Genomic DNA, 16,871 nt, shown 5'->3' with positions numbered 1-16,871 from the left:
CAGATCTGAGCCGTGTCAATGCATTGCCGTGAGCTGTGGTGTAGGTCAAAGACACGGCTCAGATCCCAACTTGCTGTGACTGTGGTACAGGCTCAGATCTGGCATTGCCATGAGCTGCTTTGTAGGCCAGTGGCTACAGCTCCGACAGGACCCCTAGCCTGGGAACCTCCACGTGCAGCGGATGCACCCTACAAAGGATGAAAGGCAAAAAAAAAAAAAAAAAAAAAAAAAAAAAAAAGACTTTCTGCTTCAGTTTTCCACTGCTTGCCAAGTAAGGATAAAATTTTCTCTTGCATTTACCTCTAAAGTTTTCACACAATCTGAAACACCAACAAAACCGTTCTGCAAACGTGAAGTCACTAAAGCAAGGGTCAGAAACTCAAATGCCGAGGAGCCAGGCACATGACAGTAATAAGACCCAAGGGAGTCTTGTCCCGTCAACAGTCCTGCTTCCAAAACAAGACAGAGTTGCCCTTCATAGGAAGCCAGAGATCTGTGTTTCTATGTTAAACCTTTTCATTTTTGTAAGTGTTGCCGTCTAATTCAATTACAATCCACACACATGCAAATTAAAAACATAAAATCATACCATACACTTTAGCCACCGATGTGGCTAAAATTGAAAGAAGGCTAATATCAAGTGCTGTGGAGAGTGTGAAGCACCTAGAACACTCACACTCCACAGAGGGAATGTAAAGGTGGTGCAACCACTTCAGAGAACTGAAACCATCTACCTGAGGCTGAAGCTACGCATGCCCTGTTACAAGCCTACAATTGCCCTCCTACGCGATCCAACAAAATTCATGGACTTGAACCAAAAAACACATTCAAGAATGTTCAAAACAGTGTTTCTTGTAATAGACAAAAATTGGAGACATTCCATTGACATGAGAAAATACAACGTGGTATATTTATACAACACAGGAAGGAGACCACAGAGACTGTCCCTACACACCATGAGCGGCTCTCACACACATGCTGAAAGCAAGAGGCCCACAAAGACAGCACATACTCTCTGATTCCATGCCTATAAAGCTCTAAAAAGTATGAAAAAGTGACAACTGAATCTACAATGTCAGAACATAGTGCCCGAAATCAACAGTTACCTAGGGGAAAGGGCAGAGCCTGGGAGGCGGCAAGAGCAGGACCTGCGGAGGCACGGGTCATGTTCTATTTCGTGACCTGACCACTGCCGTAAGCCATGTGTTCATCTCAGGAAAATTCCAAGACCTCATGATTTGTATGCTCTTCCTTAGGTATGTAAACTTCAACAAAAACCTTTAAACACACACACAGAAGACACCCAAGGAGCTCGAACAAAACATTTCTGCCGGCAGATCCAGTTAATCACAGATCTAAAGATCTGCTGGACCTCTTGACTAAAGAAATACTGCACATTCTTGGAGTTCCCACTGCGGGGAAGTGGGATCTGCAGGGTCTCTGTAACGCTGGGTCACAGGATCGACTCCCAGCCCGGCACAGTGGGTTAAGGATCTGGTGTTGAAGTAGGTTGCAACTGCAGCTCGGATCTGATCGCTGGCCTGGGAACTCCATATGCAGGCGGGGGGGGCGGGAGGGGTGCAAAAAAAAAAAAGGAAAAAAAAATACTGTACATTCTTACATTTAAAGAAAAGCAGAGGAAAAAGCAGCAAATTAAAATTGTTCCAGTGGGAGTTCCCATTGCGGCTCAGTGCGTTAAGAACCCAACTAGTATCCATGAGGATTCGGGTTCAATCCCTGGCTTTGCCCAGTGGGTTAATGATCCAGCGTTGCCGTGCACTGTGGCGTAGGCCGGCAGCTCCAATTTGACCGCTAGCCCAGGAACCTCCATACACTGCAGATGCAGCACTAAATAAAAGCAAAAAAAAAAAGTCTCAGTGATGCTACATGATCAGGTCAGCAACTAACAAAATTTAAATTTCTCCTAATAGCAATAGCTCTTAGGGTATGTTGTCTATTTTAATTGCCTCATACATTTAATTAACAAATCAGGTCAGTTCCAAAAGATACAGTACAAAAGTACTGTAAAATGTAGAAAGTAGACTGAAAATTTAAAAATAAAGTATAAAAATTCAAAGCAGCCATTGTATCACCACCTTGACTTGGCAGTCACTGATATGAGGCAATTTAACCTCAACCATTAAGGAGTCACAGCCTGTTCTACTGAGAGTTACCAGTCAAGTTAAAGCAAGCCCTACAAAACCCCACTACAGACACAAGCAGCTACTTACTCTAACAACTGTTAAACGACTAAATGTTAATTTTAAAACTCCTTCTTTTCTTAGCGCTAACTGCCAGTCCTCTCAAGACCCCATACCCCAATCGCTGTCCTCTTCTGAGATAGGAAACGATCCCTGCCTTTGAATAACTGCGAACGTTTCTCCTCCATTTCCCATCTTCACCTGTCCTAGCTTTCATGTCCCAAATCTACTACCTCGGTGTATTAGAAAATCCTAGAAATATCACCTATTAAATCAAATACATGCATTTCTGAAAGTGCCTCTCTTCCTGTAGATAACAAAACTACTGTTGAGTCTGTTTACTAATCAAACAATTCTTGAGTTAATCTGACCCACAACTCAAGACATCTGGCAAGTTTACCTTGAAGATGCAAAGTTGCTGCTCCAAAGTGATAACATTCCATTAATAAAGTAACCATTTTGACAACACATTAAGTTACAAATTAATCTTCTTAGTATATCACCCTCACCCACTCTATCTGCACTAAAGTCCGTCTTTAAAAAAAGCCAAAAAAAAAAAAAACCAAAAAAAACACAGATCTCTGGGAAGACAATTAAGAGTCATCATAAAGCAATTAAGTGACCAAGCATCAAGTGCATTTACAGTTTAAAAAGACAAAAAATGTTCTGACGTCCAAGTTAAGCTGCCTATCAAATGATTTCATCTAAAAGCTGTTTGGAATTCCTAAGACTTGCCCATTTTAGAAGGGCTCAAGAAACTCTAACAAAAAAAGCAAAACCTGACACCTCTACTTTGTCCTTAAGCGCAGCATTAAAACAACGTTAAAACAGATTACACTTAACACTTATTATCACTGTAAACTCCACTCACTAGCAGCTAAAAAGTTGCAAGCAAACAAGTAAAAAACCCACAGTCCTAAGATAGCCGAATTCAAGTTCAGAGCCGCACACAAATGGGCGCTGCACAGGACACGCTTGCGAGGCTCCACGCTGAGTTCGCTTGATACAAAGTAGTAGGAGACAGATCCCTACAGACACCCGGCAAACTTCTTCCAGCTCGCGGGAAACCGAGGTTGCGAGCCAAGTCCTGCGAAGTTCCTCCTCTCTAACTAAGCACCCTAGAGAAGCTGCCGTCGGGTCTCTCCTAATCCTTAGAAAGCATTTCCTGCCTGGGAAACCTTTCTCCCAGAAGCCTTCCACAAACTTTTCCCGTCGTTTCCACCGCCGCCAGGAAGCCCCAACGCCCGCCCTCCCCTCCCGCCCCAAGCCACACACACCCACCAGGGAGCCGCAACCCTCCGCCGACTTCACTCCACTCGGGCACGCAAAACACATGTGCCTGCAAACCCAGCCCCTTTCCACACCCCCCGGAAACGACACCCCCTTTCTCGCACCCCGCACGCCACAGCCCATCCCCTGCCTCCCCGCCCCCACTCCCACCACCCCAGTCCACCACCCACGTTACCGGGAAGCCGGCCTCCCCTCGCTCCCGGGCTCGCCGAAGGCCATGGGGAGGGGAAGCAGGAAGACGGAAGGAGGCTCAGGCCTGGCCTAGGCCTCTCAGACCGCCGGGGCAGGCGGAGGGGCAGACCTGCGGGCCGGGCTCGGTCGCAGGGCCCCATCCGGCCCCAGGCCTTCCCTCCCCGAGGCCGAGGCCGCCCTCCCAGTCCGGACCCCACTCACTTGCCAGCCGCGGTCCGTCGAGGACCCCGCTGCCGCCTCCGCCGCCGACCGCCGCTCCTGCCCCCGGGCCCCCCAGGTCCGGCTTCTTGGGCCCGGGGGGCGGCCCGGCTCCCCCGCCCGGGACCGCTCCAGGCGGAAAGCCGGCCCCGGGCGCGCCCGCCAGAGCCAGGGGGACGCTGTTGCTATGGAGGCCGAGGCCCGGGGCAGCTCCGGCGGCCGGGTCCTCATGCAGGAACTGACACTCCTCCCCGTAGAAGCACGTCTTATCCTTGGCGTAGTAGCGGCAGTACTTGAGCTTCACTCCCGCCGCCGCCCCGCCGGGGACACCTCCGACCCCCGGCGGGGCCACCACCGCCACTGCCGCCGCCAGCGAGGAGGAGGAAGAGGAGGCGGCGGCCGAGGGGGGCGGGAGGCCGCCGCCACTGTTCATGGCAACGCCGCAGCCTCGTCTTCCGCTGCCGCCCGAGGAGCCGCCGCCACCATAGACCGGGGAGGGAAGGGAGACGCTGCCGGTGCCGGAGAAAAGCCTGAGCGGGTGGGTCCGTCCCGCTGCGGGAGCCGGAGCCGCCCGGGGAGAGGGGGGAGGGGAGGGGGGAGGGAGGAGGGGGTAGGAAGGAGGGGAGGGAGGGGGAGAGTTGGGATTCTCTCTCACTCACTCTCTCGTTCTCTTTTCTTAAAGGGGCCGCGCGGGACGACGGGGTGGGCGCGCGGGCCCAGACGGGGACTTCGAGGGCGCGGGCTGGGGTAGGGGAGCGGCGGCGGCGAACGGGCGGGGAGGGCGGAGGGGCCGGTTTATTTTTAAATTCTGCCTCCACTCGCTCCCTCGCGCTCTAGTTCCTCCGAGTTGTTTATTCCATTTTCCTCTTCCTGAGACGGCCGTCGCCGCTGCGCCTGCGCGCCCAGGCGCGGGGGCTTGTGGGTAGCGGGAGCGCGAGGGGAAGCCTAGCCGGGCGTCCGGCCCCCGGGGCACCGCGGGCGGGCTGCCGTGGGATGGGCGGTCGGTGGCGGCGCTCCCCGACGCCGGGCGGCCGGCGGAGTCCTCCCGGCGCGAATGCTTTCCCTTTCTGCATGTCCTCTTTCTTGTAACCCAGACGTCATTTTTTCATTGCGAAGACGAAATGCGCGGAACGTGAGCGGTCATTTCGAGGGGCCGCACCTGGGGACGGAGCCCAAGCCCCCGCTCTGTTTGAAGAATAGCCGCGTCTGTTTGCCACACTTCCGCGCCCTCGTTTTTTCGCCACCCTCCTCCTCTTCCTTCCCGCCGAGGGTGATGAGAACTACAGGACTGATTGCCTGAACTCCTGGGCCTTTCATCCAAAACCCGAACCAAAGAGGGTTGAGGTAGACAAACCCCCAGCTGAGTGCAGCACCTGTTTTCTCTATTTATGTTACTGAAAGCCTTTGGTAAAATATTATGAAAAGTAAGACGCCACCTGGGGACAGCGCTGCCTAGGCAGCACCAGAAGGTTTCATTTATAACTGCGCTAGGTTTCTTACCCCCAACCAGCCTAGTCCTGATTTTAAATTCATTTTTAAAAGATAATTGTTCCGTCAGCGATCTCTAGTGTTCTGCTCTGCTATATTTGGGGGGGGGAAGTTTTCGGGAATTTTAAAGACTTGCTTTGAAGGGAACATCGTTTTAACATTTTAGTTTTTCCTCTCCCTGAAAGGTCTTCTCAGGAGGCAGTTGGAAGGGGCATGTTTGTTGGCAGTGTTTGAGGAATTGTGGCAAGCAGAAGCGGTCACAGAACAACGGATAGAAGCGAGTGTACTGCAGAAAGGGGGGAAAATGGATTCCATAGACCACAAACGGGTAAGCCTGGTGATATTCCTTAGACTAACTCGAAATAATAATACTGTATTATGTCTTTAATGCCCATTTCGCGTGCTAGGAGCTAAGGAAGCAGAAATAAAGATGCAGTCTTGTCCGAATTCATTTACCTCTGGTTGGGGAGGCCTAGGGTTCCCCGGGCTATTACAAACCGCTGTCTAATGTGGTAGCCTTAACACACTGGCTCTTAGAGGATGAAAAAAAAAGATGTCACACTTCCCGGTGATACCTTAACAGCAGGAGCTGAGAACATTCGCGTTGAATTCAGATAGCAGTTTGTAACCCAGGGCTGTGTTACTCTGGATAAGTAGCTTCACTTCTCTGTTGCTTGTCTGTAAGCCAGGTAAGAAAAGTGCCTCCTTTGTAAAGCGTAAACTAATAATGTATATAGTGTCCTTTGCTTAGGACGAATTCAGTAGGTTGTGTTGCTGTTGGTAGTCTTGCTGCTCCTAGTCATTAATGCCTAAGAGTGCAGGAAACAGCCTTCCAGGCAAAGCAAACAGCTTGTGCAAAAAGCTTTGAGGTGAAAAAGAGCTTAGATTGTTAAAATGAGGATAGTGGAGAATTGAGCAGGGAGCACTTCAGAGAATCCTTAAAAGTCATGTTAAAGAATTAGACTTTTTCCTGAGGGCAATAGAAAGTCTTTACAGGAGTTCCCGTTGTGGCTCAGGGGTAACAAACCCAAATAGTATCCATGAGGACTTGGGTTCGATCCCTGGCCTTGCTCAGTGGGTTAAGGATCTGGCATTGCCTGTGAGCTGTGGCGTAGGTCACATAGGGTACTCGGATCCTGCGTGGCTGTGGCCGCGGTGTAGGCTGGCAGCTACCGCTCCTCTTTGACCCCTAGACTGGGGACCTCCATATGCTGCTGGTGCAGCCCTAAAAAGACAAAAAAAAAAAAAAAAAAAAAAAAAAAATCCAGCGTTGCCACAAGCTGTGGTGTAGGTGTACGTTGCAGCTTGGATTCAATGTTGCTGTGCCTGTGGTGTAGCCTGGCAGCTGCAGCCCCAGTTCCACCCCTAGCCTGGGAACTTCCATATGCCACGGCTGCATTCCTTAAAAAACAGAGAAAGGAAAAGGAAAGTCATTACAGGGTTTTAAAAGTCAAGTAATGATATGATCCAATTTCCCTTTAGAAAAAAATGTTGATGTTCCTAAGGACCCTGTGAGGAGGGGTTTCCTGGTGGCTTTGCAGGTTCAGGATCTGGCATTGTCACTGCTCTGGCTCTGGTTGGATCCCTGGCCCCAAGAACTTCTGCATGCCATGGGCTCGACCCAAAAAAAACCAAACCAAACCAAAAGAAAAAGAGCCCTATCAGGAAAGTAAAGATAGGTTATTACCATTTTATAGATGAACAGACTAAGTCAGGCCTGGCATTACGTGGTTCCCAGCTTATAACTTAGAAAGTCAGGATTTAAACTCATGCCTTCTAATTCCAAAACACATGCTCTTTCTGTTATACATTTCACCATTTCTGAACCAGCATGTATGTCTCTTGATGACTTGGAAAGGAAAATAGTGCCTGTGGTGACTTAAAGATGAAGTTCATGCCCAATTAGAATCATTCAAATAAGCACTTACTGAGGATGCACTACCAAGCAAGCTCTGTGCAAGGCTCTGATGTATGGAAATGTGTGAGATGCAGCCTCAGTCTCAAGAGTCAACTGTGATGATGAGAGAGATGCCAAAGATGACGAAAGTCAGCCCTCACTACGGTATTGGACAGAGTTTTCTGTTAAATCCCTGTGAACAAGATGGAGGAAAGTAAGCTAAGATGCTATAGTTAGACGGCTTGAGTGTCCTTTGGTTCGTCGCAATTTAAGTGTTGATGAAGCTGGCTTTGAGCTCCTGAGCAGTATTCAGAGGATTGCTACTTGTCCACATAGTCTGTACTGTCCTCCTTTGGACCTGTCCTTAACCTATTTTCATGAAAGAAAAAAAAAGTTATTGACTGCCTAGAGGAAGAGGTACATAGAATATTTAGCAGATCTGCCATGTGTTGCAAAACCAGCAGGAACAGATAATGTGATAGGTGACAGATTAGGACTTGTAAATCTCCGTCAGCTACAAAAATGGAGGAGTGCTAAAAAAATGAAACGTAAAATAAATTGGGGGAAAATAGAGCAAACAGGCACTTCAGTACATCAATGATGGTACAACCTCACCCACCCACTCTCCACTGTGTGTTCTCAAACCAAGTTAGCAGTGTTTTTTCAAAAGCCTGTAAAACATTCCATCTTTAAACTATTGTTATTGTACTTGGCAAATAAATCCTAAGAAAATAGCTACAAATGACAAGTTCCAAACTACAGTGTGCTCATGGCAATATTATATATGAAAGCCAAAAAAAAAAAGTTGGAAACAACCTAAATTCTAAAACCAAAGGGGATGTTAAACAGTGGACTATTCATAGAGAATATTATGCAGCCATTAAAAAGCATGAATGGTCCAACAAAGCTTATGATACACTGTAAATTTTTAACATGATACAAAATTATATATGCTGTTTTATTGTAATGATGTAAACAATAAAACACCTAATAGAAATAAAGATTAACTGCCTCAAAACATTAACAGTGGTAAACATTAACATTTTACTAGGGAGTTCTGTCCCAGCTCGCGAAACGAATCCAACTAATATCCATGAGGATGTGGATTCGATCCCTGGTCTCAATCATTAGGTTAAGGATCCAGCGCTGCCATGAGCTGTGGTGTAGATCAGCAGCTTCCATTTGACCCCTAGCCTGGAAACTTCCATATGCCATGAGCATGGCCCTAAAAAGCAAAAACAAAACAAAACATTTTGCTAAAGTGGTAAGATGACAGTAGGTTCTTCCTGTTTTTTTCTTTACTTCCCAAATTTGTATCATGAACCTATATTATTTCTACAGTAGAAAAATAAGCATTAAAATATCACTGTACTTTAACCTTAAGCTTTTCATTCTAAGGAGTGAGTACATGGGTGCGTGTTAACTTTGTTCTCTGTATGTTTGGTTTCATTGTGTTTTCAAATAAATTAATTTTGTGAAGACAAGCTCAACACTTGCTGTTGGCCGTTTCTTCAGATTTTTACTAATCCCTTGTTTCTCAAAGTATATTTCATGGAAGCTGGTTTAATAGTATATTAATTGGTATTACACAAAGAAAAAAGTTCTCTGAGTTAAACAACTTCAGGTCTTTTTCAGAGCCTTTAATAATGGTGACATGTTGTAATTCTCCCAAAGCAGGATTTAATACACAGAATTCACCAAAAAAATGTTACCCCTTTTTTCAGAACCCCTTTCTCACTGCGCTAGTCCTCTGCATCCTCGTCTTCCCTCTGCTTTTACAGGTGTCCGCGTTCGTCAGTCCCACCCTCTTCCTCGCTCGCTCTCTCCACACAACCGTGCAAAGGAGGCCCTGCCTGAGCTCACCCGGCAGGAGCCGCTTTTCCATACAGGATGAATCCTTTCGCTCTGGCTCCGAAGCTCCCCTGCCACTTGCTCAGGAATCTAGTTACTCGCCATGCCAGTCTCTCTCTTCTAACCGTCTTCTCTGGGGCTGTGTACATTTAAATAATTTTAAGGCCTTAATTCCTTCCTGTTGTGAACCTCTTGTAATCAGAACCAAAAATATTTTTGTTCCTGTTTTTAAGTCACAGAGGGGAGTTCCTGTCGTGGTACAGTGGTTAACTAATCTGACTAGGTACCATGAGGTTTCGGGTTCGATCCCTGGCCTCACTCAGTGGGTTAAGGATCTGGTGTTGCCGTGAGCTGTGGTGTAGGTCGCAGATGCGGCTTGGATCTGGTGTGGCTGTGGCTGTGGTGTAGACTGGCGGCTACAGCTCCGATTAGACCCCTAGCCTGGGAACCTCCATATGCCATGGGTGTGGCCCTAAAAAGGACGAAAAAGTCACAGAGGGCTAAGTGATCCAGCCACATTGGAGGACAATTTGGCATGTCTATAACATGTTTAAATATCTGTACCCTATGACTCAACAATGCCAGTCTCGGTATCCTGCCTAAAAAAGCACTTTTGTGACCAGAGAGGCACACATACAATGCTCGTTTGCAACATCGTTGGAAATAAACTAAATGTTCATAAGCAGAGATGAATCTATATGTGCTCTTAGTCTCTAAGACCTGTTGTTGAACGAAAAAGGCACGACACAGATAAATGTGTGGAATATAGAACCTTTTATGAGAAATCGTTAACACGCATTTCCTGTAGGGGTATAGAAATATAAACGTGTACAGAAAGGACTGGAAGGATAAACGTTAATTACCAGTAGAAGGTATCGGGACTCATGATCAAAGGGGACTCTAGCTTTATCTGTAATGTTTCAGATTTTACAAGATTGTATGCCTGCTTAAATAATTAAAATTTTATTTTGAAAATTCCCGTTTCCTTCTCTTGCCCTGATTTCTTTTCCCAGGCAGTTTTGTTTGAATCCTCCATTCGTAACCCGTCTCTTCATTTCCCGTTCCTCTCTTAATTGCGATTAATCTGACATCTGCCCTTGCTGTGTTAAAATGTTTTTTACACTGCCCCAACTAATGATTAGTTAGCAGATGTGTTACACACTCTTTTTTTCAGCTATTTCATATTTCTTCTGGAACATCCAAGAGCGCTAACCTTTTCTACAGCCCTTCTCTCTCTCGGCTTCCAGTCCCCCTTCTCTTGTTCCTGCTCGCTGCCTTCCTCTGCCTCTGCCATTCCCAGCCACCCGCATGGTAGACCTTGCAGCAATGTTGGTGAAATATGTTTCAGTGATTATAATTCAAGACAACGCGTGGGTTATCCTCGGAGCTTTACGCTTATGTTGTGAACACGAAATGTGATGTTAATGGGACGATAAAGTACGCTGGATTTGGAATGAAAAGAACAGGTTTGTGGGGTTCCCTGGGGGCCCGGCAGGTCACGGATCCAGCATTGTCACTGCTGTGGCTCAGGTCACTGCTGTCACAAGGGTTCAATCCCTGGCCCAGGGACTTCTGAATGCCATGGGCACAGCCAAAAAATTAAAGAAATAAGTGGTTTGAAACCTGGTTTTTACAACGTTATATACCCTTGTGGCTTTTAGCAAATATCAACCTCTCTTAGCTTCGGTTTCGGCCCAGTGGTAACAAACCTGGCTCACTCAGTGGGTTAAGGATCCAGCATTGCTGTGAGCTGTGGTGTAGGCAGCAGATGCGGCTCAGATATGGTGTGGCTGTGGCTGTGGTGTAGGCCGGTGGCTACAGCTCCGATTTGACCCCTAGCCTGGGAACTTCCATATGCCATGGGTGCTGCCTTAAAAATCAAAACAAATCTAGAAAAAAGAAAATGAAAATAATCCTTACCTTATGGGGCTGTCCTGAAGATCAAATGATATAATGAGTACCTCGAGAAGAAAATAATCTCTCTGCCACTAAGTAAGTATTTGCAAAATAATTTTAACCACATTTCTGTGTAGAAGAGATTCTGCTTCTGACAACTTCTCATCTTTTTTTTTTTTTTTTTTTTTTTCTTTTTAGGACCACACCTGTGGCACATGAAGTTTCCAGACTAGAGGTCAAATCAGAGCTACAGCTGCTGGCCGACACCACAGCCACAGCAACACAGGATGAAAGCCACGTCTGCGACCTCCACCACAGCTGACGGCAACGCCAGATCCTTAACCACTGAGCGAGGCCAGGGATCGAACCTGCGTCCTCATGGATCCCTGTCGGAAGAGTTAACCGCCGAGCCGTGGAGGGAACTCCCCTGACAACTTTTATTACCTTTAATATTACTTTGTTTTAACCTCTCACGCGTCCCTTATATGATGGTGATGTTGGCATTTACGGTTATGAGGCCTCAAATCCCGCAGTGTTCTCACAGCTTCCAAAGGCACCCAGGCATGCTTTTCACCTCTCCCAGCAGTCCTGCAAACGGTTAAAATGAGGACGTGATGCTAATACTGGAGTCTGAGACTTTAAAAAAATCTTGAAATTTCGATGCCTTGCCCCAAAGGAAGTCAGCCCAGGCCCTTTCCACTCCCATTTCCATGGTCTTTCTCCTGACCTGCCATCAACTCATTTGTGCCCCCTCGGTCTGGATTTTCTTTTTGTTACCTTCACCCCACCTCAGGATTCAATGCTTCCTCCTCATTCTTGGTTGAAATGCATCAAGTCCATATTTTATTCCCTTAGATGCTCTGTGAAGTTGGCCTTCGAGTAAGTCTGGGGTTTGAACCCCATACTTGCCTGCTAATGGGAAGGGAGAGAAGCATCTGCGATTCTGTGTGCTTTGCAGTAATGTTCACAGACGCAGCCGTATTCCCCTTTTTGGAAGGAAGAAATAGGTATGATGATATAATGAGATTTTCATTTTCTTTCACTTGATGATCTGTTACGTTCCAATTAGTCACCTAGGTAAAAACTCAGCTTATTCTAAATTATAATGTGTTTTTGAGATTGACGTAAGCACTCTAATCACATTTCTGAAATATCCTCATGGTGGCAAATCTTCATTCTTTTTTTTTTTTTGCTTTTTAGGGCTGCTCCCATGGCATATGGAAGTTTCCAGGCCAGGGGTCAAATCAGAGCTGCAGCTACACCAGAGCCACAGCAACTCAGGATCCAAGGGGCATCTGCAACCTACACCCCAGCTCATGGCAATGCCAAATCCTCCACTGAGCAGGGCCAGGGATCAAACCCGCATCCTCACAGATACTAGTCGGGATCCTTAACCACTGAGCCGCGAAAGGAACTCCGCATCTTTCTTTAAAGGAAGATTTTGGTTTTTGGAAATGGCCCAAAGTTATCAGAGCCAGTTGGGTAAATAATAAAAATTACTGAGCCAAGCCATATCATTTGTGATTAAAAATAAGGTCAATATAAATAAAACCAGTATTCTTGGGTGGTTCCAAAACTGAGCTGAAAATAATTTCAAAGAAACAGTGGCAGCATTATTAGAATATAAATATGTAATCTTCCCGTGTAACTATAATCATTTTATTTGATTATATAGTCGTATTTGCTCTTTAAAATTGTCTAAGTCTTGTTTTTCACACATTTCATATCCCCTGAAAACCCATTTGGTAGGCAACTGCCTTTTCATAATAGGGCTGTCTCTTGAGGAAGGGTCATTCTTGAAGACACTTTACTGAAAGTAAATCTTCAGTCAACTCGAAGTCATTGTCATGCTAATGAAGGTTACAACCAACACTGCAGCTAATCCACCAATTATATTTGCTCTGGGATGTACTGTGAGAATTACATTTTGTCCCAGTAGCTCCCAGCGACATTCCCCCAGCAGCAGATGGCTGGAAGCTAGTGTTAATTCTTATTAAGTGGCAATAATGGGTGGCAGACGGGGGAGGGGGGTGTCATATTTTGTGAGTAGTGATTGTATTAGTGGTAGGACCCTGAGTTTAAAATTTAAACTCTCCCTGAAGACAATCTAGAGTGTCAACTACATGTGGATGATTTAGAATTGATTGTTTCTGAGTTCAAGAAGTGAACTGCATTTATAAGGATCTGTAAAGTTGAATGTCATCTTAGGCTCTTGAGATTTGCTCTTTGATTCTGTGCAAGGTTATCAGCAGCTGCCTTGTGCTCATCTTGCTTGGACAGACTTTTGATGCCCTGAAAACAGAAACCTTCCTGTTTGTGGCAGTTACAAGTAACAGCCATGTGGCAAGATTTCTTACTGTTTGTGACCCTCGCCTAGAAGAGACGGTCTTTGATCACTGTCATCATACCTGTTGTGTAGATTTTGAAGTCTTTGTGGTGGAAAATGGGCTGGCTGTCTTTACAAGTTTTCCAGGGACTTAAAGGCACACATTCTTACTGTATTTCTTTAATGTGTGCAACACATTAAAGTCAGATACAATGTTAATATTAACTGTACCTTGGAGAAAACCCCATCACTCAAGCGTGCCATTGTCGCCATCCTTTACCGCCGCCACCAGCTGTACAGAAGTTCCTTCGACTTAGGAAAGTCTGCAGCCACTGATTGTGTTGGTTAAGCAAGCACCCCTACTTTAGAAAACCACCTGAATATTTCTACAGTGCATAATATGTCCATTATTATAATTTTTTTTTTGTCTTTTTTGTCTTTTGTTGTTGTTGTTGTTGTTGTTGTTGCTATTTCTTGGGCCGCTCCCGCGGCATATGGAGGTTCCCAGGCTAGGGGTTGAATCGGAGCTGTAGCCACCGGCCTACGCCAGAGCCACAGCAACGCGGGATCCGAGCCGCGTCTGCAACCTACACCACAGCTCACGGCAACGCTGGATCGTTAACCCACTGAGCAAGGGCAGGGACCGAACCCGCGACCTCATGGTTCCTAGTCGGATTCGTTAACCACTGCGCCACGACGGGAATTCCCATTATTATAATTTTAAAGCTGCTCCTTCTGTATGAATAATTGGGAGTTCCTGTTGTGGTTCGGCGGTAATGAACCCAACTATTATCCATGAGTACGGGAGTTTGATCCCTGGCCCTGCTCAGTGGATTAAGGAGCCGGCATTGCCATGAGCTGTGGTGTAGGTCACAGATGCAGCTGAGATCTGGCATTGCCATGGCTGTGGCATAGGCCAGCAGCTGCAGCTCTGATTTGACCCCTAGCCTGGGAACTTCCATATGCCATGGGTGTGGCCCTAAAAAGATAAAAGAAATTTGATTTTGCTATTTCAAAGATGAGGTATTTGTATCAGTGCAGATTTTCTAGTTTATACTCTTTGGTGAAAAGCTTTAAATTAGACTTGCTGAAAAATGTATGTATTTAAGCAAGAGTCTTAGTTCCTGTAGTGGCTTAACAGGTTAAAGATCCAGCGTTGGCACTGTCCTGTGTCAAATCCCTGGCCCTGGAACTTCTGCATGCCACATAGCCAAAACAAAACAAAACAAAACAAAAGTAAGATACGCCATTAGTATAAATGAAGCCCTTCGAAGCAAGAATCTTTGTCCTTTGCACAGACTGTTGACCCCCTCACGTTACCTAATACAGAGCAAGGATCTGGGTGCTACAGTTTATTTAGGATTTTTGATATTTGCTTGAATACAAACAAAAAGCAAAAATGAGAGAATATCAGCTATAGAAAAATTAAGGCCGAAGCATTAAGTGTGAGAAAAAGAGGAATATGTGAAGATAAAAGGTGATAAACTCTACAAAATAATAATCTTTTTTTATAATGATTTTTATTTTTTCCATTATAGCTGATTTACAGTATTCCATCCATTTTCTTTTTTTTTTTTTTTGGTCTTTTTTTTTTGTCTTTCTGCTATTTCTAGGGCCACTCCCGCGGCATATGGGGGTTCCCAGGCTAGGGGTCCAGTCGGAGCTATAGCCACCGGCCTACGCCAGAGCCACAGCAATGCGGGATCCGAGCTCGTCTGCAGCCTACACCACAGCTCACGGCAACGCCGGATCATTAACCCACTAAGCAAGGGCAGGGACCGAACCCGCAACCTCATGGTTCCTAGTTGGATTCGTTAACCACTGCGCCACGACGGGAACTCCTCCATCCATTTTCTACTGGACAGCAAGGTAACCTAGTCACACATACATGTGTACATTCTTTTTTCTCACATTATCAGGCTCCATCATAAGTGACTAGATATCGTTCCCAGCGCTATACAGCAGGATCTCATTGCTTATCCATTGCAAAGGCAATCGTTTGCATCTATCAACCCCCAATTCCCAGTCCCTCACACTCCCTTCTCCCTCTTGGCAACCACAAGTCTGTTCTCCATGAGTTTCTTTTCTGTGGAAAGGTTCATTTGTAAAAAATATGGAAGTTCCCAGGCTAGAAGTCTAATCGGAGCTACAGCTGCTGGCCTGCACCACAGCCACAGCAACATGGAATCTGAGCCATGTCTGCAACCTACACCACAGTTTACGGCCACACAGATCCTTAACCCACTGAGCGAGGTGAGAGATTGAACCTGAATCCTATTGGAGTTCATTAACCACTGAGCCACGAAAGGAACTCCCAAAATAATCTTAAACCTCTATGCATCAAATAAATATTATTGAATACAAAAATGCAGGAGTTCCCATGTGGCTTGGCAAGTTAAGGACCAGCTGTTGTCACAGCAGTGATCCTGGGTATAGCTATGTTGCAAGTTCGATCCCTGGCCTTGGAATTTCTGCATGCTGCGGGTGTGGCTGAAAAAAACAAAAATGCAAAAACACCTAGCGATAGAAGAACTTGGTTAGAGTCCCACAACACACAAACACAACTGTAATGGTGGAGTTTAATAAACCTCTTTCAGAATTTAGCATATAAATAGACAAAAAAAATGCAGGGAAATTAATATATTGATAATATAATGAACTGGCTTGGTTTTTGGTCAAATACAGAACTTTGTGCCCTACTACCAAAGTATGTATGCTTTTCATGTAACCGTGGAAGATTTACCAAAATCGAACAAATACTTGGCCATAATCAGGAATCAAAAAATTTGAAAGTAAAGGGATGGTGAAATGTGTATAATGCAAACAGTCAAGAAACACTGAGGACCCAGGTTCAATCCCTGGCCTCGCTCAGTGGGTTAAGGATCCATTGTTGCCATGAGCTGTGGTGTAGGTTGCAGATACGGCTAAGATCTGGCATTGCTCTCTGTGGCTATGGCATAGGCCGGCAGCTGTAGCTCCGATTTGACCCCAGCCTGGGAATCTCCATATGCCATGGGTGCAGCCCTAAAAAGACAAAAAAAAAAAAAAAAAAAGAAATACTTCTAGGAGTTTACTGGTGGCTCAATGGGTTAAGGATCCAGTGTTGTCACTGATACGCTCAGGTCACTGCTGTGGTGAGAGTTCAGTCCCTGGCCCAGGAACTTCTGCATGCCATCGGCTTTGCCAAAATGTGTGTGTATATTTCTAGAGATAGACATTTCATATTGATAAGTTAAAGTCACCAATATGATTTAACAATTCAAAATTTGTATGCATATAATACATACTCAAAAATGTAATGAAAATTGTCAAAACTAAAGGAGCGACCAGACAAATCAAGAGGAAAATTTAAATACATATCTCAGTAACTGGTAAGCTAAGCAGACAAAATCAGTAAGGAAAATGCAAATATGAACAAATTTGAGCTGTAAAGCAGTGTACTTCCAATTGCAGAATATAAGTGCTTTTATAAAACTGACCATATGCTGAGCCAAAAAGCAAGTCTCACTAAATTTCAAAGGACTGAAGGCAT

The 16,871-nt window shown here is 45.6% G+C and overlaps 1 protein-coding gene and 1 long non-coding RNA gene across 11 annotated transcripts in view; one reads left to right on the top strand and one right to left on the bottom strand.

Moving 5' to 3' along the window:
- Window positions 1-4,632, bottom strand: part of PAN3 (PAN3 poly(A) specific ribonuclease subunit) — a 127,440-nt gene extending 122,808 nt beyond the window's left edge. For 7 of the 8 annotated variants that reach the window (XR_002336631.1, XM_005668294.3, XM_005668298.3 and 4 more), the window contains exon 1: window positions 3,885-4,607. Coding sequence is in view for 7 of the 8 variants with exons in the window: in XM_005668294.3 (XP_005668351.1) it covers window positions 3,885-4,314 (430 nt within the window). In the remaining variant the exon portion in view is untranslated. Of the gene's footprint in view, window positions 1-3,884 lie in introns of all 8 variants that reach the window. The other variant, XM_021065522.1, reaches the window with a different exon arrangement.
- On the top strand, window positions 4,802-13,753 carry LOC100515792. 3 transcript variants are annotated; one of them, XR_306086.3, is made up of 3 exons: window positions 4,802-5,225; window positions 5,555-5,697; window positions 7,200-8,756. It is a non-coding gene; the product is annotated as an uncharacterized LOC100515792 (long non-coding RNA). The 3 variants fall into 3 exon arrangements; XR_001299446.2 differs by lacking the exon at window positions 7,200-8,756 and adding an exon at window positions 11,212-13,753 and having other exon boundaries at window positions 4,804-5,225; XR_001299444.2 differs by lacking the exon at window positions 7,200-8,756 and adding an exon at window positions 9,048-10,096 and having other exon boundaries at window positions 4,807-5,225.

Source organism: Sus scrofa, chromosome 11 (assembly GCF_000003025.6).
Source record: "Sus scrofa isolate TJ Tabasco breed Duroc chromosome 11, Sscrofa11.1, whole genome shotgun sequence".
Lineage (NCBI taxonomy): Eukaryota > Metazoa > Chordata > Mammalia > Artiodactyla > Suidae > Sus > Sus scrofa.
The sequence above is the reverse complement of the archived record's forward strand: the minus strand, read 5'-3'. Positions and strand labels throughout refer to the sequence as shown.